At 37.1% G+C, this 21923-nt stretch overlaps 2 protein-coding genes across 6 annotated transcripts; one reads left to right on the forward strand and one right to left on the reverse strand.

The window, feature by feature from the left end:
• Window positions 1-273: 273 nt before the first annotated feature.
• Window positions 274-13873, reverse strand: LOC123516642 (transcription factor Dp-1-like). Of its 4 annotated transcripts, XM_045276239.1 has the most exons (12): window positions 13323-13873; window positions 11946-11991; window positions 10054-10184; window positions 9178-9268; window positions 8339-8496; window positions 7539-7750; window positions 6708-6876; window positions 6165-6374; window positions 5594-5742; window positions 4314-4396; window positions 4052-4135; window positions 274-2606 (listed from the first exon to the last, which is right to left on the reverse strand). In XM_045276239.1, the coding sequence occupies exons 1-12, from the start codon at window positions 13323-13325 to the stop codon at window positions 2335-2337; spliced, it is 1608 nt and encodes a 535-aa protein (XP_045132174.1). In that variant the 5' UTR covers window positions 13326-13873; the 3' UTR covers window positions 274-2334. The 4 variants fall into 4 exon arrangements, with proteins under 4 accessions (XP_045132174.1, XP_045132173.1, XP_045132175.1 ...); XM_045276238.1 differs by lacking the exon at window positions 11946-11991 and having other exon boundaries at window positions 13323-13864; XM_045276240.1 differs by lacking the exons at window positions 11946-11991; window positions 13323-13873 and adding an exon at window positions 12903-13032.
• A 2496-nt stretch (window positions 13874-16369) lies between these two features.
• LOC123516742 (eukaryotic translation initiation factor 4E type 3-like) lies at window positions 16370-20225 on the forward strand. 2 transcript variants are annotated; one of them, XM_045276346.1, is made up of 5 exons: window positions 16370-16527; window positions 16621-16792; window positions 17373-17601; window positions 17739-17961; window positions 18991-20225. In XM_045276346.1, exons 2-5 carry the CDS (start codon window positions 16638-16640, stop codon window positions 19059-19061), a joined length of 678 nt encoding a protein of 225 aa, XP_045132281.1. In that variant the 5' UTR covers window positions 16370-16527; window positions 16621-16637; the 3' UTR covers window positions 19062-20225. The 2 variants fall into 2 exon arrangements, with proteins under 2 accessions (XP_045132281.1, XP_045132280.1); XM_045276345.1 differs by having other exon boundaries at window positions 16375-16792.
• The last annotated feature ends 1698 nt before the right edge of the window (window positions 20226-21923 follow it).

The following is a 21923-nucleotide window of genomic DNA, read 5'->3' on the forward strand; positions in this document are numbered from 1 at the left end:
ATTGCTTTACACTGCTAAAAAGTGCAAGATTTTAGAGCAGAAAAAGGAATTTCCAGTGTGTAAGTAATACAGTTGTTATACATTGTTCTCTTGGACCTTCCCATGCATGCAAGGTGGTATCTAATTAACAAAGAAAAACAGCCAATGCTTAACAAATGTAAGGCAGAGAAAAATAAGGAAAAAAACAGCTTCACACTTATTCATAAAATTAATTCAAGGTAATTTCTACTTAACTTGCTCTTAGCATAAATTGGTTCAAAAATAAACTGCAAATTACTCAAAAAAATCTATTCCAACATTTTACAATGTGATCCTTAAGGTCTGTGTGAAGACAAAAGAACAGGGACCCCTCAGTGCAGAAACTAATGTCTACATAGCACTCTCACCATTTCCACACATTTATTTCCTTCCATCTTGAATTTTTGAAGATTGGCAGAAATCAGTGTTCATGTCTTTATTCATATTCATCTACACCGGACAGGTTTATCTCATTCAGATGGAGAATAAGAAACTTTAATCCATTGAATTTGTAGTTCTGTATTTTATACTGAAATGTAATTCATAAACATGCTTCCATCCTTTAACACTGAACGTTTCCATTCATAACTTTGGTTTTAAATTGTAGCTAACATTTCTTGGTAAAGGCTGATATAAAAAATATATAGTAATTAATCTTTAACTCTCAATTTCATCAATAATCTTTTTCCTTTGCCCCAAATTTCTCAATTTGATTTGATACATGGTATATTAAATAAAAATTTTCAAAATTATTAGTCCGTAATATAAATCAACATTATGGGGTATGCATAGAACAAGAAATTACTTTGCATTACTACCTAAGACAACAACTTTACCTATAAACATTAAATGCCCCTTCATTTCTATTTTCATTGTCATGCCACAGGCTATCAATAAGAATGAGTACAATGTAACAATATTAATCAGGCAACCAATAACTGTTAAGACAGACTCATTCCACACTCACTCTACTGTGGTAGGCAGGCATCATTTCCCTCTAAGTTTATCTGGGAATGAGAGGAATATCAACACCTCAATCTAAACAATTTGTACTATTCACAATTTTGTAATGATTGTATTGAGACCATTATGTGGTTTAATGAAATCACAAAAAAGTGGTGGGGTGGGGTGCCTGTGACAAGGGTAGGGTTGAAGATCCTCATTTACTAGGTTTTAGCAGTTCCAGAATTAGAAGTTAATAATACACACAATAGCATACATACTGATTAACAAGGACCATCTACCCTTGCCACTTACATGCATATGTGAAGACAGTTTTAGCATTAATTACGGCTGTATGAGCAGTCTTATGTACACATTTTTCACACTAGGTTATAAGCTTCTGTTGCACATATATTTCTCATAAAAAATAAACTCACTTTGTAAGATGTGAAATGACATTATTGGTGATGCAAACATACCTATATATCCCTAAATGGCATATAATGTATTCCACCAATAAGCTGGCAGGCAAGGACATTTACCTTATCACTGGAAAAAATCTTATCATTTGTGATTCAAGCCTTTCCACTTCGAGAGCATGGTCAAAACTTAATTGAGTATGTATACATACATTAATTCAATAAATTTCAGAAAAATTCATAAAAGTTTTAGTACAGTACTTCACAATAAATTCAAGTCTTGCCAGTCTCCCACAGCAGAAAGATCTGTAAAACTCATAAATAATTCTGGATATAAAAGAAGTGACATTTCAAATAAAGATTGCATATAAACAGTCCAGTCAAAGAAATGCCTATGCCACTAGAGATGCAATAGTACAAATTGTACTTTACTTTGTACTAAATCCCAAGGCTGAAATGGCCCTCCCTCATATACAAGTATTACAAATCCCACTTAGTATACTCCCATTTCTTCTCTTTCCCAATGTGTTTACTTTCAGGAAAATAAAGCACTTCTATCTTTTCAATATTAACATTCAAGGGCCAACTCCTTACTTGTACTCCACACTGATATCACTTTCCACGCTTAAAAATGCTCGAGTAATTTGTATGAAAACTTTCCAGCTTCAACCACATCCCACTTCCCTTCCAGTTTAATAAAAGAAGCTTCAGATAATTCCTTTTATCAATCACTGGATGTACACTTATCACCAGTTAACCTGTGCTAACTTTTCACAGGCCATAAGATGCATGCTACATGACTGCTCCAACACCATACACTCCACAAATTTTCTTACACTATCAACCTCCAAACAACACTGCAACACCATGCTTCACAATACTCAAAATAAAAATCCTTCCTCATGTTTCACAGGTTTGCCAACATAAAGTCACCTCTCCTAAGCCATTTGCATCACTAACTAATGTCCACATCAGAGTCATCCAACATGTCTTCATCTTCCTCATCACCAAAGGAAGACGGCGAAGCAGAGTCTCCTCGATGTTCATTCTGGAGGGAGATGAGTGAGGAGTGGCGGGATATGGCTCCAAGTGTGTTACTAGAACTTGTAGTACCTGTCCGTGTCATGGCACCCACTTCTAGGTCCTCTTCTGCAAAGCCCTCTGAGCCCAGCACAGTAAAATCTTCTCGCAGATTGAGCTTCGGTTCATGGTTACCCTCCGCTAAATCTGTTGAGAATATCATTAAACATTATCAAAAGTGCACTTGTAGATACTTGTATAAATAACAGTGGCATCAATCTTTACTGGTTTCCATTACTTATGAAAGCATAGAATATTCCACACCCAGGCACAACTGTTCACTATATGCAGACACATCTATGCATACTTCAAGAAATTTGTATTTGTATGTGCTCAGTTCTGTATCTTTATTGAACTTTCTTGTGTATGCTGAACATTATTGTGCATATCTTTATTCCTGGAATTGGTACAATGCTTTTGTCAAGATAAGACTTTTAAAAAATAAACAAATGAATAAATGAATAAGTGAATAGATAATACATAAGTAAATAATAAAACGGATAACAACAATAATGAATAGCAAATATACTAATATTACTGAACTATTAAAGGTGTTAGTGATCATTGAATAATTAAAGGAATGACATGGAATGACTGGCCATGAGTAGAACATACGAGTATAACACAGATTACCTATTAAAGAGACAATCTTGATCTATATACCAGAATCACATCACCTGATAAGGAAGATACATCACTCAGGCAATTCCTCCCAAGCATATACTCACATTTCCCATCACTTTTATTTACATCAGTATTCCTTCACATCATTAATTCTTCACAGTTCAAATCGTGCAAGGGTCAGCTGCTAAAGCCTAAACAACACAGCTGGATCCCTGCTGCAACATAATACATGTCTCCTACTTCACACCTGTCCCTGATTAGACCAGATGCAAATGACCTTCCCAAAGAAACACGATGTCATGTCACCATTCATGTACAGTCAACCCTCGGCTATCACGTTTTATTGCTATCACGCACCCATGAAAAGCTGCTAAAATTTAATTATCGCGACTTCAGTTGCCTGCTATCGCACGCCCAGCCATGACATCATGGAATATCTGAGCACTCACTGACCAAAGCCGCCTTACCGCCAAGATCAATTCGGCTATCGCGTTTTCGGCTATAGCGTGGCTATTTTGGCCCCAATTGGGCGCAATAGCCGAGGGTTAAGTGTATTCACAATTTTTTTTTTTCTTTCTTTCCCTACAAATGTCCCTCTAGCATCCATATTGCTTTTGACTGTCCATCCACCACATTCCTGGTCTTTCCCTTACCTTCGTCGAAAGATCGTTACCTCATCAGTAGCTCTTCAATTTCTCTGCATCCCTGAACCATTACAACTCATCCTACTCTGCTCAATTATAGTTTCTCAAAAACAAATTGCCCTCCTCGTTTTGCTTCTCATTTGATTCCTACATGAAGTAAGTAATGGCACAAATTGCTAGTTCACACTTTTCAGTCTTGTAGTGCATAACTAATAGAAATATACCATACATGACTACAAGTACTACATCTTTCCACACTGCATTGCAAAACCAGGACTGGAATAATCATACTGTAAATATTGCACACTATAGTGGATAAATTACCTATTACGTAGCTTTCCAAAGCCTTCGGTACCAATGCCTTTGCTCTCTCTAGGTCCACTTCTGAGCACTGAGCTTTGTCGAGACCTGAGGGAATATGAGAAACACTGAATATATTTTGTCAATGCTAATAACAGACAAATATCTGCAAAACTACGCTATTACAATATATTAGGTCTTCTATTATGCTAAATCATTTCAAAGAAAATGCAAGATCCAAACAAAATATCATATAATTTCTATCTAAATAAAAATACCAACTAACCTAAAGCCATGCCCATTCGTTTCAAAACTTCAATGTCATCATGGATTTCAAATCTATCTTCGAAGTCGAAAAGATATTCAGTTCTGTAAGGACAAATAGGCAAGTTTGTTAATGCTACAAAATATTTTTTATATCCTATAAATATATTTTCCCTATCTCACATTAACAACTCCACAACTGAAACAATCCTGGAAACAAAAGTAGAAATTGTTCTTGCCTGTTATATGAACAAATCATTAAATTATCATCAATACATTCCCTGAGAGAGAGAGAGAGAGAGAGAGAGAGAGAGAGAGAGAGAGAGAGAGAGAGAGAGAGAGAGAGAGAACCCTAATGGAAGTGCATCACCTGGCATTCATACAAAGCACTGGAATCTGATAACCACATGAAGGCTAATTGGTGACATTCCTGCAGAGGGAGTGTGTGATGCAATAAATTTAAAAAGTAGTCAGAAAGAAAACATATGCATCAACTACAGTTTGAGAAGAAAGTCTGTTGGATAGTAAAAATAAATAAAAACAAGAGTGCATAGAAACAAGTACAAACTTGAAACTTAAACTTTGGAGAAAAAACAAGATGAGGCAGGTAGCTGTGCAAGTATTCATTAGAGGCAGTCAGAGGTGAAAAAGTTTGATGAATATAGTAACTGCAGAAAAAAAGCCTTACAATAATGGACTTATCTTCTGTTTGGTAAGCATCTTGCCCTTTGACACTCCTAACTTAATAATCCACACTTAACCTATTCCTTTACATTCTATAGAAGAATAAAAGATATGCTGAATTTAGCATCAGTGGCCACCATGCTAGTATCCACTTCAGACCTGAAGAGGCATAATTTTTCACACACACACACACACACACACACACACACACACACACACACACACACACACACACACACAGTGCAACCAATTTACACACACTTACAGGAAGTGACAATCAGATATAAAAATGTGATGTCATGAGATAAACTAATTTTGTACAAGCACAAAAAGGTAAAATACAAATAGGTAAATCAACATCCACACACATCCACACCCACACACACAAAGGACAGAATTACCAACCTTATCTTATCAAACTGCATCATTATAATTCCTTAGCAGTTACTTACTTATTCTTGAACTTCAAAAATAAAAAAAATAAAAAATAAACACCTAAAAAGAATTTCACCTTCAACTTACCAACTACATTCACCACAAACTAACACGCTAAATACAGTATTAGTTCTGACATTTTTTTTAACAACAGAATATAAATAACTTGATCACGCAACTTACTTGTCATTGGAAATAGAACACTCAATAACGGTTTTCTTGTTAGTGTTAACGATGATAAATGGTAACTGGATGGCTGAGTTTGGCGAAGGTGCTCCCTGTATCCGTTCTTCAGTTCGATTTCGTTCAACCAGGTTTTTGAAGGCAATTTGCTGAATGGAGAGAAAGTTTTTGTTTCGTCAGGGAAGAAATATACAATTGTTGGAAAACAAGTATCCATCAAACTAAAATCATAGCTTATGTCTGTCCTTCAACAACAGAAATAGTACAGCCTAACACATTGTAATTAACATTTCTTTAACATCTTTCCTCTAAAATAACCACCACTATAGTAGCATCTAAAGACAGCACCACTTTCTACATCCAGCATTCACTAATTCAGATTTTTACTTGACCTCAAGACACAGAACCAATTTATTTAGTTTACTTAAGCTTATCTATTTTTATTTATCCAGTGGAGGAAGCAGGAATAGTGAAACAAGTAATCAGGAGTTCCTATCTAGTGGAGAGATCCTTTACAGAGAAAGTTCCACTGGCATGTAATGATAAGTGCTAGTACAAACAAATGCCTTACTTGTATTATGAGATCTTGAAGCTGTTGTGTTTTGAGTTTTATTCGTTCTACTCTTTTATATCTTTCCTGTTCCAGTTTCCGACATTCTTGAGCTGAATTTGTGGGCAATCCTAACCATCTTATCTCTTTCTTTTCTTTGCTGATAATGTTCATGGCCATCAAAACATTCAAAGCATCATAAACTCGCCGCCGAATGTTCTTCTGGTCATACTGAAATAAATCAATATATTAATACCTTGTTCAAATTATGAAAAAGTACATTGTTAACATTACGATTCAAATACATTAATTAGAATAAAAAGAAAAATACACATTTTTATGGAACCTCAAATTATACAAGTACAGGAATCTTCAATAATTTCATGTAACTTTCAATCAGGTAATGAAAACTTATCACCAATTGTATTTACTCTCTAAGCTACTTAAAACTGTACTTGAAATGCTTCAAGAATAAATAAATAAATAAAGAGTCAGCCTAATATGTATAGTGCAGATGTAAAAACATTACCATGAAATAGTTAGGTATACACATGGGTGACTTACGTTAGCACCATCAGACGGTGAAGCACAGCGCGTGGGATCCGTGAACTCTGACACCAACTCATCTGCAACTTCATTGTAGGAAGTCGTGCCTTTAGCTTTAACTTTCTCACAAACCTTCATGGAAAAGTGACGTAGGCCTTTACCTCCCTTCTCACTCTTCCTTCGTTTGCTGCAAAAGATGAACTGAGTAAAACAAGAGTTACATACCTTATTGCACATTCTCATTCACAAACATACACATCCACATCACAATACTTTTATAATAACATGTGTGTGCACATTTGAGCCAGAAATATCAGTACTAGGCAGGTGTTATTTCCATTCATCCATGCTCAGCTAGTTAGGAATGAGATATAACCTGAGAAGTTGTGACCTTGTCTTGTCTTCCTCGTGTGTGTGTGTGTGTGTGTGTGTGTGTGTGTGTGTGTGTGTGTGTGTGTGTGTGTGTGTGTGTGTGTGTGTGTGTGTGTGTATACTTATTATGGGACTAGAAATTATTTACTTCAGATCTTGATGGATAAACAAGATAAATAAATTGATAACATATGAATAAATGCAAATCCCCTCACTCATCTATCACTCAATGCCATATCAAAATTCTTCAGCATAACCAAGAAACTATCTTCATGAAATTTGCTTTTCAATTCAATAGTTCTGTAACCTGCTTCAAATTCTGAAGTGACGTAAGTGATACTGAGACTTATTAGAGACCTTTGTTCAGCAGTGGAATCTTTATGACTGATAATGATAGCCTATAAAATCACATACTCAATCCCTCTTTACTAGAGATGTTTCTTTTCATCCAAAAGTGAAAGGAAGTAATTAGCATACTTTTCAACTCCATAATCGAAGTCGAAGTCGTGTCGTTTCCGAGCACCACTGTGATCTAAGATTGGCGTTGTGATGAGACTCTTGGGAGGTGTGCTGTTTATGACTTGGCTGGTATTCTGCTGCTGATGCTGTTGATGTGACTGTTGCTGCTGTGTCTGCTGAGCTTGATGATGCCTAACCTGAGGCTGCCCCACCTGCTGTGTCTGTAAAGTCTATTAAAAAGAATAATTAGTACAAAAGTATTACTTCACTCATGACACAAGAGTAATCAAAACTATGACCACATCAACACACATCTAATGTATAAAAAGAGCCAAGACTGTTTACTGTGATCAACTACTTATTGCCTTCAAAGTATGAAATTATACCATTTCTATGACCTTATCAAATAACCTAAGCTATCACACCTGTTAAACATATCTATCATGAGTAAGATTTTTTTTTCACACAAGTGCATTTTATCTTGAGCTATATACTTATTGAAGAGTAATGTTACAAAACAATCTATAAGAATGAAAACTTTCTTGTAGCAGTCATGTATTGTCAGGGTCTAGATTAATTTAGAGTATGTGGAAAAGAGCTTTAAGCATCAGCTATGAACCAAGAGAACAGTTGAATACAGTAATGTATACAAGACATGTGATCATGTCCTGAAAAACCTGAAAGGCAAAAGGCTTAACATACAATCCTAACCTTTCCAAGCTGCTACTACATGACAAACACAGATGCACCTCATCTTTCAAAGTAATGTCAATGATTATGATAACCAAATTGATGAGTATTCTATTAGAAATACTTACTACAGGAGTGGAAGTAAGGGAACCTGTCTGTGTACGAATGACAACTGGAGAGGTAGTGAGAGATGATCTACTGGCAACTACTGGATGTTGTTGGTCCAAAGTTCTTAATGGTGACTTGAGTTGTGTGCTGCTGACTGGTAACACTACTTGATTTCCACCTGAAACAAGAAATTATCAACAAAATATTCAAAATATGATCATGGAATAAAGTACATTTTCCCCTTAACAACCTTAAGGCTGTTTGCCACAGAGAGAAGTACACTCAATTGAAGAATCACAGGCAAGATTTCTTTTCAAATAGACATGGTAATCCTGCCATAAAATAAATAAATAAATAAATAAATAAATAAATAAATAAATAAATAAATAAAATAAATACAATAAATAAAACAAAATAAAACTATACTTATGCCCTTTCTCAAACTGTCCAAATCTATGTCTTCTCACAGTTCAACTTAACTGAGCATGGTGATGTCCATTTTATTAAACAGCAGTCTGCTATGTTTATAATTAGCTGCTACCCAGTTTCACATGTGGCCAATTAAACATTAAGTAATATCTCCCTCTGACCAGAAGCCAGTGTTATAAGACAAGGGTTTAGATAACTAAAATGTTTAAAACTAAGCAATATCTATTCATTCAAAGGGAAGTGTAGACTTCTTAAAGCCACAAGTGACATGGAAGACAACACTTTGTAACTTTTTGTAAGATTTTAAAGAACATAAACATAACATAACATAAAAGATTTTAAAGAAGCAATTATAACTTCTTGTACGACTTCAAAAAAAAGCAATCAGTTGCTACATGTAATGTGATTACTTGTTTTCCAACACACTTACGCATATTCTGGGTACTGAGCTGGCCTTGCTTTGTTGGTATGGCAATAATCTGACCACTAGGTAATTTGCTGGTCTGCAGTACAGTCTGGTTCTGAAAAAAAAAAAAAGTTATGTATGAATAAATACAATAGCTAGATGAACAAATTTTACAGAATATATAAGTGGGAAAAAAAAAATTATATATATATATATATATATATATATATATATATATATATATATATATATATATATATATATTGTTTTTTTTCCAATGTTCACAGATGCATAAAGACACTGAGATAAACTGCAAGACAACTCAGAATGTCTAACTTCATAAAAGCTGTTTTACCAAGAGATAAAATGTGAAGTTTCCATTTAAGAACATAAGTAAAGGAATTGAGTCACTAAAGAAGAGGGAATAGTTGTCTGGAAGGTTGTGTCAAGCTGATAGATGGAGGAATTGAGTCCTTTAATGCATTGAACAATAATAAATTTGCTGTGTCCTAATCAGAAATTTTTGAGAGATCAGAAGTCAGGTGTTTGGTGCCTTCCCTCTGTGAACTTCCTGATGTAGGCCTTGAGTGGTGAATGAGCTGAGATGCAGTTCATGCAAGAATGTTAAGATGAATGTATAATAAATCACTGAGTCGCTTATGAATTCATTCTTGCAGCCTTACAGTCTGAGAGGCTAAAAAGAGCACAGTACTATGGCCTTCTCTAGCAAACTTAGCACTCAGGAAACTCTTGCTTCCTATAACATAACCTCATAGTGACCTTCCTCCAATCACACAGTGAAAATTCATTACTTATTCTTGTTTAAAATTAAATTCAACAAAATGGTGTAAACACATCTTATGTGAGACAAGTTCTAAAATTTCCTAGTGGCAACATTACCTGGTCACCTGAAGTTTTGACAAATGTAGCCTTGACATTGGTTCCAGAACCACTAGCACCCCCTCCAGCCAGCTGGACAGGCAAGTGCCCACCCTTGTTACCCATTAACTTGATCATCTGTGGCTGTCCTCCTGTAAAACAATAAACATTAAATATTTTTCCTCACCATTATAGATTCCTTAAACTTTTAAAGTGAAAAACTATAATTTTCACTAACTATATGCATGATCTGATACTCAAAAAATAAGTATGTTGTGAGTTAACATAAGCACAAAATAATCAAACTACTGATGCACTTTCTGAATAAATATACATATAGACTAAATCAAGACAGTACCCATTCATTTCCCAAAATTCTTATCCATTAGATCTTACATTTACAAATTCCTGGAATTTATGAAACGACACCAAGTTTGGTGACCTGAACTGAATATATTATTTCTTAGCAAAGTTAAGTTTGCCAGCCAGCTGCTAAATATCTCAAAATTCACCAAGATCCCATTACTGTAGCACCACCAGATGAATCAATGCTACATCAGATGTTACCAATCACTCAAAATTCTCTACAGATTACACCTTCCACCTCATGTCTAAAGGCCCTATTCTACTAATTATAGTAGACTCAGAGAGAGAGAGAGAGAGAGAGAGAGAGAGAGAGAGAGAGAGAGAGAGAGAGAGAGAGAGAGAGAGAGAGAGAGAGAGAGAGAGAGAGAGAGAGAGAGAGAGAGAGAGAGAGAGAGAGAGAGAGAGAGAGAGAGAGAGAGAGAGAGAGAGAGAGATAATGTATACTCACATTCAAATGAGCCACAGTATGACACAAATAATGACTTCACTCATTAATCATATGAATAGAAACAACAATGGAAGACTGACATAGAGTTATGAAGCTATAAAGACACACACGTGTGGTAAAACCCCAATAACTACCATTCCTAAAAAGTAGACTGCTGAAGGATTTTGAAAGGATAAAGCTAAATCATGTCATCACTGTTTTGACACTCCCTCTTCAAAGAACTCAAGGTAAGCTATGGGTAAGAGGGTGTTTGGTCATGGTGAAATGTAAATATTACCTAGCTTGATTTAGGATAGAAACTGCAAGACTATATCTGCCAGAGGCTAAGCTGATGTGGAATGTAGGGCCTCCACCTCCTATTTCCAGTGGGGCAGCAGCTGATAGGTCCATGCATAAGGGTCTTATAACTCTCTCTGTTAATTTATTTAAGTACTTATTTTCATCACCTTATCAAATAGATTTGCCCCAAGATGGTTTTGCAATAAATATATATATATATATATATATATATATATATATATATATATATATATAGAGAGAGAGAGAGAGAGAGAGAGAGAGAGAGAGAGAGAGAGAGAGAGAGAGAGAGAGAGAGAGAGAGAGAATAATTTGTTCTTATCATTCCTTACAAAAATTGCAGAGATAAATTAAGAAACAGGAGGCAGATGTTACACTGAAATGGTGGTGCTTCTTGACATTCATATCAATGAATCTATACCATTGAACAACAGGTTTGCTAATTTATATTTTTTCTTACTGAATAACTGACACTTTGACATTATTATCATCTACTTATTGATATTTTCAAGACTGGTTTGGAGCAAGGTCAACTTAGAAGGTGACTGAAAACACTTAACTGTAAATAAATGAGGAAGTGACAAGAACTTCAGTGAACTAACAAGCTATCCTGATGAGGGGAAAGGAAGGGAGGCAGGGTGTGTCTTAAGGATCAGCTTAACTTCCAGTGACTAGTTGATAGGCTGCAGTACTTTAGCCTCATGTGCAATATTTGGATATCTGCAAGTTACTTGCGTCAGACTGTATTGGCTAACACAGTGGGGGGAATGGAAATAAATGTGTTAGATTTCATACAGCATACCAGTGGGTAGCCAGAGGTGGGCAGGTGTGTGGTGACAAAGGATATCCTGAAAGTAAAGGATGTGATAGGCAAGTTAGATATTGATATGTCCTGGTGAGCAGCTTTCAACAGACCATTTCAGAATTAAACTGACTTCTACAAAAATCAACTAATTATTGCAGGAAAGGTAAAGGTCCACCATAACTCCAACACCTTAATTTTCGTACATTTTCTTCCAAACCTTCACAAAACCTTTTGTATACATGTAATACATTAGTAAAATGTGACAGAGGCTAGATTAGATAAGGTAAACCACAGGTTTAAGGGGTAAGTATAGATTTCATTAATAAACTGACCCCTAAACACATGCTTAACCTTACCTTATCTTACCTCTGCTACTTTTTACTATTGTATTATATGTATACAAAGGGTTTTGTGAAAATAAAAAAAAAGAAAGAAAATTAAGGCACTGGAGTTAAACTGGACCTTTGCCTAGAAAAAGGGCCACATTAAATTTCTTGTCAAAACTGCAAAATCATTCAACATGCACTATCACTCCCACAATTTTCCACTCTATTTCCTTCAATGCACACTGCAGTGAATGGTGAAGCCTGCACCAATCTGCTGCAGCATGATGGAACATGAAGCAGCAGTGCATGAGGCAGACTCCACCTTATAAGGCATCTATCCTGCTTACCTGAGACTACATTGGTGGTAATGAGCATGCAAGGAGTTCTAACTATAAGCATGCCAGCCACAACCATACCAACTGTGTCTTTAACCAAAGTAGCATTTTCCCCCACTCTCTAAATTGTAACAGCCTTGGTGCTGCTCGCTAATGCTTATAGTGGCTACCAGCAACCAATCCTGACCAGCACTTTAGGACGAGGCCCACTCTGCTTCCTTTGTGTTGCAAAAGCAATTTGAAAACAGTGGGGAAAGCTATAGTGTACAGCGAAATATGTTAACTTCATTTACCTTTGAAATGCAGCACGACAATGAACACCTGATGTGGTTCTGTTCACGTATTCCACGGCCACGTCTGCCTGTCTGCCTGCCTGCCTTTACAATGACATCACCGACTCACCTCACCATCACACACCACCATACAGTACACCACACTCCCATTCAACAGTTTGGGAAAAAATGAAAATAAAATACAGAAAAATCCCACCGAAATTTTACTACGTAGCAACTGCCGAAAATATATGACGAATAAAAAAAAAGTTAAATGCACCAAAGGTCATGCATAAAAACCTGTAAACTCTGACAACCTTGCCCAGGTGGCCCCTGCCTGGAGGACGCAGACGGTGAAGTGGGCAGCTGAGGAATACGTCAGGTAATACAATAAAGGTGAAATTTGTAAGTCGGAGGGAAAGGAGGCAAATTTCCACTCACCATTCGGGTCAGGAATGAGCAATGTGGTGATATTCTGCTGGTTCTGAGCCATCTTGACCTGCTACAGGCGTCACAGTATCCGGCAAGAGTTTCAGTTGCCCAAAAGACGCCTCCACAGTACCAAAAACCGGACACAGAAAAACAACAACAAACAGCCCACCGACTGCAGCTTCCTAAAATGGCGAGCTGTTCACTCCCTTTTCGGCCGCTTGGTGTGCCTCTTGCGGCCTACATTTTGGAATAGCGGGGCGGTGATGGTATATCGCATACATTCATTTACTTGGGAGTGTCATGGAGGGGCGTTTAAGACCGTCCTGGGGGAGAAATTGGAGTTGGTCCCCACAGTGTTCCCGAGGCGAGCGGCGGTATGATCTTGGCGGCGGTCACAAAGCGCGCCCCCTGATTGGTCAATACCCGTCACGTGGTACACTGCGGAACGGAACCAAGAGACCACCCCTTAAATCCTCCCTTTTCTCCCTACATCGTCCTTTATTTGGACCTTCACCATAACCAGAAGATGGAAGATAAGATAATGCTTGAGTATGAGTCGTTTGGAATATACTGGGAGCTCGATAGGACGCAATAACTGCCTGTCAATTAATCCCGCCAGGAGTGAGTTGTCTTAGGGAATGGGAACGGTCCTACGCACCAGCCAATCAAAAAACAGTTTTCAGTTTCAATGGTTGGCGCGGAAATTTGTTTCTTTGTAGACGATATAGGTAAAGCAGCCGGATTCTGTTTTAACGAATGAAACCCACATTGAAAATTACGCGTGATATTTGTGTCATTTTATACAGTATGTAGATACTTACACAACATACCGAGATTACCTTGATCAGAAAAATGACTGATTCTCTCTTTCGGAGAGGAAAATTCCTCACATTCTTTGTTTGCCAGCCGGTGGTAAGATAAATAGTGTATAAGGATAATATTTAAGACAATACAAGTTATTATAAAAGTATTTAAAAGATCAACTGTCCTTCAGATACTTGTTTAGCTATGTTAATTGCAATAAGCTGTATCTATTGTTATCCTACAACCACATAAATTATTGTATTATAGAAAACTAGCTACAGTGTAAAAGAGCATGTGATCAATTGCGGCTGCTAGTGTAAACAGGGCAAATCAAAGATATGTGTTGATATGGTAAAGTTCTGTGTGTGCTTATCAGGAACAGAATAGTATTATTGAGTGCCGAGTGGGGAATCCTTGCCGGCCCGCCGGGAGCTTCCAAGGGAAGTACAGTACATTCTAGGGCAGGCAAAGTACGGGATTTCTGGTAATCACGATTATAGGTATCCATCTCGGTCTACCCGATATACCCAAGTATAGATCACGGGTATCCATCACAAACTGCTACTCGTCAGCGCTCAGTGATGAAGGGATCAAAGTTGAGACGATTACTGGGCGGCGGGCGGGTACCTACTGATTGAGACGATTACCGGCGGGGTCCCGCCAGCGGGAATAACTACATAGTCTGAGAATAGGATTGACAGTGACGTCTGGATAGGCACACATGTAGCAAAAGAAAGAGATAGATAGACAGACTGACAGGCTGAGAAAGAGATAGACAGACAAGAAGGTATACGACAAGATTGATAAGAACAGACAGACAAACATATACAGACACAAAATAACTGTAGACATAGATAATGCAAACGCATATACCCAGTTAGGATACTTGAATAGAAAGGCATTAAGAGCTGATAGATGAGACAGATTAATAGACAAATAAACACAAACTAATATAAAGAAAGACAAATACACAGATATACGGACATATACAGACTGACAGATGGGTATGGAAAAAAGACAAGCAGGCAGCTAAATAGAGATTGTCAGACAAACGCGGAGAAATACAGATGAATAAAGAAAACAGGCAAGGCAAACATGAACAGGTAGATCAACAGGGGAAAAGAAAGAGCTGAGAAACTATTAGAAATTAGATATATATAGGATGAAACAGAAGAACAGAAAAAATAGGAAATAGACGAACTGACAGAAGGAGAAATAGATAAATAGATAAACAGATAGATAGATAGATAGATAGATAGATAGATAGATAGATAGATAGATAGATAATTAGACAAATAGATAGCTAAATACCTAGATAGATAAATTAACAAATAGAACGTTTTAAATAGTGTTTCTCAGGTTTATCACCCACATTTTTTTTCATTATTCATCATTGATTCAAACCAAACTTCTCGTCATATCTACGCCCATGCTAATAATATCACCCCACAATTTTCCATGTCTTTTCATAGACGATAAACCTTTCAGGAAGAAGGCAGATCACGCAGGGAAGTCACAGAATGCTGTCTTCTGATCTCTCCAAAATTTCTGATTAGAGCAGATTAAACTTAGTATTATTAATTATCTAAAAAAAACTCGACACAGCTTCAGACAACTATGCCCTGCTGCTTTTCAATGACACTCCATCGATTGATCGCATGATGAATACTGTCCTTTATTCTATAATTCATACTGGAAATTTCACTTATTTTCTAACTAAAACAACTTTTCTGAAGTTAGGTATTTTAAGTCTTCTCTCTGCCAGTTTTTCTCACTCTGATCTCCACATCTAATTTTGTACAGGAATCTTTCTCTTTATCTCACTTATCACCCATCCTCGTTACTCGCCAGACAGGTAAGAGAGAAAAATAGACCGGTAAATAGAGTCAATGAAAATGATAAAACAAAGATAACCATGCAGGCGTAATGACGAAAAGAGGACAACATATTATAACAGACAAAAGAAAGATTTAAGAGAGAAACGGACAATTGTGACTGCTAGATAGAAAAAGACAAACGAGAGAGAGAGAGAGAGAGAGAGAGAGAGAGAGAGAGAAATTAAGACAAATTCATGAATGACGGTAATTTTGTGAAAATTCAATCTCCTTGGTGGAAATAGACAAACATACAAAAAATGAAGCTGACGGGTACAAAGTAAAAAAAATGTTGAGCAGTACTGAAAGACATTCAGAGAGAGAGAGAGAGAGAGAGAGAGTAGCTTTCTTTTCGTCAGTCTTTACAACGGTGTGATCTCTTCACTTAACATCACAAATTTGTTGTAGCTGTATTTCTCCTTTTAATTTTCTTCCTTTAAATTTACAATATTGATACTGTGTTGTTCCCTTTACGGTAGTGTTTAAGTTATAAAATATAGAAATACCCGTTACTCTGTTGACGTTTTGACTAGACGGTACGTACTAAAGACCTGTTGGGCAGAAAGTGTTTTGTCATCTTGTGTGGCTGCCACTATTTTGCACCCACAACGATTCCCTCTAAACTCTAGTGACTGCAGGAAGAACCATGGCCTCTATTCCCATCCCTGGAAGTGAGAATGGCAATATAGAGGAAGAGACCTCCCGCTCCCCTGGCCTGCCGCCCTCTACCCTGGACACCCTGAAGCAGGACGAGACTGATGGGGTGCCCCTCGACACGCCCTGGACCTTCTGGATTGATAAGTGAGTGCACCTCAACCCTCACTGTTTAGTCTCCATCGTGGTGAAATTAGGGACCGCTGAATATCACCTATTGGGCAGGGTGTCATTATTTCCCACTTATGAATGATTTTATTATAACTGGAATACGTTTTGGACTTAATTGGTTTTGTGGAGTATATTGCAATTAACTATGATGGTTCTTCAGTTTTAGGATATATCTTAATTCTAGTTTTACCTGTAAGAACAGTTAAGAACAGCAAAAAAAAAAAAAATAAATAAATAAAAAAAAAAAGATATATATCAACTCTCTTTTATTACTTAATTTCCGTGGAAGTCTAGGGTATCTTGCTGAGAGGGAAAGGAAAAAGAAAGCTAGGTGATATTGATTGAAATGTAAAAATTGCCATTTCATACATTGTATTTATACCCTTTGTGTTTTTTTTTTTCCTGTTTTCTCAGCAAGCTTGGGGACTTTGGCTAATCGATGGAGTTTTTTTTTTTTTTCATCTTTAAATCTCTAAGGGTTTTCTGACAATTATCATACCAGACATTTTTCTGTAGGAGCAGCAAGGGTTTGTTTAGATTGTTGTGTTATTTACAGAGCTACAAGGGGAGCAACAGCAGCTCAATATGAGGCCAACATGAAGAAAATATACAGTGTCTCGACAGTTCAGAGCTTTTGGTCAGTTTACAATCACATACCTGATGTTGCGGAGCTGTCTCTGCGCTATTCCTACCACTTGATGAGGGGTAACAGGAGGCCCATGTGGGAAGATGAAGGAAATCAGAATGGGGGAACATGGAGAATTAAAGTATCAAAGAAAGATACAGTAAGTACAAAGTTAAAAAATTATTCAAATCTTGTATGTGGATATTATGTTTCCTTGAAATTGTTGCTCTGTTTACTAAATGTGACAAATTTTGAATCTACATGAGTATGATAAGTTTTAAAACTTTGTCTTTTCAGTCACGTTTGTGGAAGGAGCTACTTTTAGCAGCAATTGGTGAACAGTTTGAGGGACACCTAGCGCCCGGAGATGAAGTGTGCGGCATCTCCGTCTCTGTGAGGGAGCGTGATGACCTGTTACAAATCTGGAATTATGACTGCAACCTTACTAATCAAGCATCAGTAATGAAGAAAGTCCATAGTCTAGTCCCAGACATTTTCTTTAATGCTGAGTTCTATAAACGTAAGTTACTGATCTTTCTTTGTTCTTTTTGTGACTGCAAGTTACTGTAGGCAGTGGCTTTCACTGTTTTGCTCAGTTTGATATTAAATGATAATTAATTTATCAATTTGCAAAGCAAAGACTGGTCCATATACATGTTTCATTCCATGTGAATCTAGAAATTTTATGAGAGTGAGCACCAACATTTTTAAAGGTGATGGCTTCCAAGCATCCAGACTGGAGTACATTTAAATTTTTCAGTAAACAAATTGATCCAAGGCCCTTTTAGTTTATTTCCTTGTGCGTATGTGTGTCTGTGTTTCTGTGTGTGTTTTAGTATTATTCTATAAATATAAATTGAACATGACTTTATCATGCATAATATGACCATAGATGTTAAACTTTGCTTTATTTCCTCCATTTATTCCATGATGCATTAGAATGTCTGGGTGACAGGCTGGATTTGTTGGAGCCAAAGGATGCTCAGTGGTTGGCAGCATCAGATGGCTTGTCTCATAAGAATATAATTTTTTTTTTTTTTTTTTTTGCTTGAATTTATTATGACTTGTATATTTTATATTTCTCCAAAATGTCATAGAGTAAATGAACGCAAAATTCAAAGAATCAAATCAGGCACAATTAAACAGATTTTTCTACAATATATGATTAGAAATCTTCATTAATGTTTTATTTTGTGTTCATTATTTATGTGACAATATGAACACAATGACAAGGTGTTGCCTGGTGTCACAGTGTTGGAAGGAAGATAGGAAAGAATGGGTTACAGTCCTTGCAGTTTGTCTATAATTCAGGTCCCCTTTCAGAATGCTTACAGTAGCTATGGTGAAATTTGTTCTCCAAAATAATTTTGCATGACTCAAGTTTTGCAAGAACCAAGTTAGAGAAAGTTACAATGATTACATTAGGTATTGTGTTTCTGAGGAAATGCTCTCAGATGTCACCCTGCATGAACAGGAGATAGAAAAGGAGCTAAGGTTGTAGCTTAAGTGAAATACAGTTCATCTTATATTTTCTTTTTCTTTTTTACAGCTCATCAGACTCATCATGCCTATGAGGGTGAGAAATCACAGCTAAGCAACATGATGATGATAAACTCATGAACATGGTGTGTTGTAGGTTTGTATATGCTCACACAAAAACTTTTTATAAGTCACAGCTCATGGGTTTACACTCATTCCTATGCCTGATATCTTCCTCGTTAAATATGTATTATAGCATTAGATACTATTTATCTGTTGTATGCTATAGATCTTTATTAAGGATAGAGAAAGATTATATTGGTCTTAGTTCTTTGGGTAACGACACAGATTGAATTTGAAATTGACTTGATATTATTGTACAGTTTCTGATGCTTAAGTCTGTGTTGAGTTGTAGGAAGTCCCAAATGAGTTTTTTGTTTTTTGCATTGACTAGATTTTAGTGACATTTTCCTTTACTTGTGTGTAACACAGAATAGAGGAGGTCTTGTCTTATTCTGTGCGGAGATGTTTATGCATTCTTTTAGAGTAAGAGTTATTGTTTACCTGAAAAGAAAAAAAAAAAGATACATTTAGTCCACTATTGATACTTAAAGTTGAACTGTAAGCAAAATCAGGAGGTGCTTTTTTATCTTTTCAGTAATTTTAATTCTGTAAATATATATGTATGAAAAACTTATCTGTCAAACAAGAATATTTCCCTTTATTTTTTTTTATTATTATTATTATTATTATTAGAGGCTAGTATCATGTTATTATCATCATTCCATTGAGTATTCAAATTTGTCCATGTATATCATTGAAAATATTTTGCATAAATATCATTCTTCAAAGCAGTTCATGAGTCTTAAGATACTTACTGTGATAAAGTATGCTATGAAGCACATTAATGCATTTTTACAAATATGAACTATGTGAACAGTGTAGTCTTTTATGTGAAATATGCACAAAATATCACACAGATGCCTTGGATTTCTGTTGAGAATATTTTCATTGTGCTTTTAGCATGAATACAGAAACACACACACACACACACACACACACACACACACACACACACACACACACACACACACACACACACACACACACACACACACACACACACACACAGACCTCTGTTGTCTGGAGACTATTTGTGAAAAAAAGATATATAGTGAAAAGTACCTGGTCTAGGCAGCAATTGTTTGTAATATGAAGATTGATACTTATAAGACAGGTGAACCAATCTAAGTCTGATTTACATAAGTAAAAAATGAATATCTTAAAATATAAATAGAATGTTGAGTATTGTTTGCACTTGCATACTTCCTTTTAGTAGTTGAGTCTTCAATGGGAAATGTAATTGATAGATACCAGTAAGTCTAAGTTAACTAGATTTTTGCATAGTTGTGGCAGTAATCAAAGCAGTCCTTAGTTTCCCTTTAGAGTAATCCATCTTGAGCAGGTCATACTTTCCAGGCACTTTTTCAAATATGGACTGCAGCTCCCACTCATTCTTGGTCTTGTCACTGAACTTCTTAAATATGTTGATGGCCTTGGAGAGGTCACCACCACAGGCCTGCAGGCTGTTCTGGCCGTTGGCACCCACACGTCCCCACTGCATCCACACTGAGTTAGACTTGCGCGAGTTGTCCTCCAGCAGCTGAATGAGGTAGTACTTGTTGAACTGGATGTTGGTCTGGTTGAGCATGCAGTCCTAGATGCCATCCTCGTCCTCATACACATGGCAATGGGCAATGGGGCACAGGGCGTCCACTGCTGCTCAGCCCTTCACCACCACCACTCGCTCCACACTTGTCTTCTCACCAGACTTCTTAGACAGGTTATTGGTGTCAGTATTCTCTTTCTCTTCAGCTTTGATGGCCCTAGCATCCCCTCTCTTCCCCTTGGCACCCTTGAACTTAGCATTTCTCTCACCTGAGGCCTTGGAAGAGCTGGCAGCCTTCCTTTCTTCCTGGTCTGCTTCACCACTCTTCTCTTCTGCCTCCTCTACCTTTTGGCTGGCCCCTCTTCCCCTTGGCTGTGGCTGGTGCCTCCTGCTTCACCTCTCCCTTGGTAGCTGTGTCTTCCTCTACTTTGACAGCTGGCTTCCTTCCTCTTTTGCCCTTTTTGCTGCTCCTCTGCCTCTCTTCTTTACTATGCTACTCTGGGTTGCTGCATCCTCACTCTCTTTATGTTCAACAGCATTCCTCTCTCGCCTCCCTTTCTTCACCTCCTCCTCCTCCTCTATTTGATCATCTTCATTTGTGGATTCCTTTTTTATCTCCTTGCGGACTGTTTCTGCTTGCGCTCCTCCTTTAGTCTTCTTTGTGACTGCTGGTGTGACACTCTCCTCTTCATCTCTCTCCTGCAGCTCTTCTTTCACTTGTACTTGCTCTTCTTTCTTCCTTCCAGCCACCGCCTTGCATGCTGCCTGTCTTCCTCTGCCACGTCCTCTCTTCACCATAGGCTCATCCTCCTCCAGTGCCTCCTTTGCCATGTTCTTCTTCGCAGCACGCTTCCGTCTATCTGCCATGTTTAAAAGATCCGCCAAATGGCTCAGTCTGGTTGCCAGACGACCAGCTCCTATATTCTCCTTGTGTTCGTGAACAGTTTTGCACTAGTCACAAGTACTAGTGCTGAGTGTGAGGTTACCTACTGCTTGCTTGCCTAATACCTGCCAATACCAGTGATCATTAATGTCATCAGCCTCTGTCTTCTCGCCTGAGCTTCCCGCCTCCACAGTAGTCTCTCTCTCTCTCTCTCTCTCTCTCTCTCTCTCTCTCTCAATTGAATAACCATGTTTCATGGAATAAACGATTTATTATTATTATTATTATTATTATTATTATTATTATTATTATTGTTATTATTATTATTATTATTATCTCTCTCTCTCTCTCTCTCTCTCTCTCTCTCTCTCTCTCTCTCTCTCTCTCTCTCTCTCTCTCTCTCTCTCTCTCTCTCTCTCTCTCTCTCTAATTATGAGTCACTCACTGCAAT

Source organism: Portunus trituberculatus, chromosome 41, assembly GCF_017591435.1.
Source record: "Portunus trituberculatus isolate SZX2019 chromosome 41, ASM1759143v1, whole genome shotgun sequence".
Classification (NCBI taxonomy): Eukaryota; Metazoa; Arthropoda; class Malacostraca; order Decapoda; family Portunidae; genus Portunus; species Portunus trituberculatus.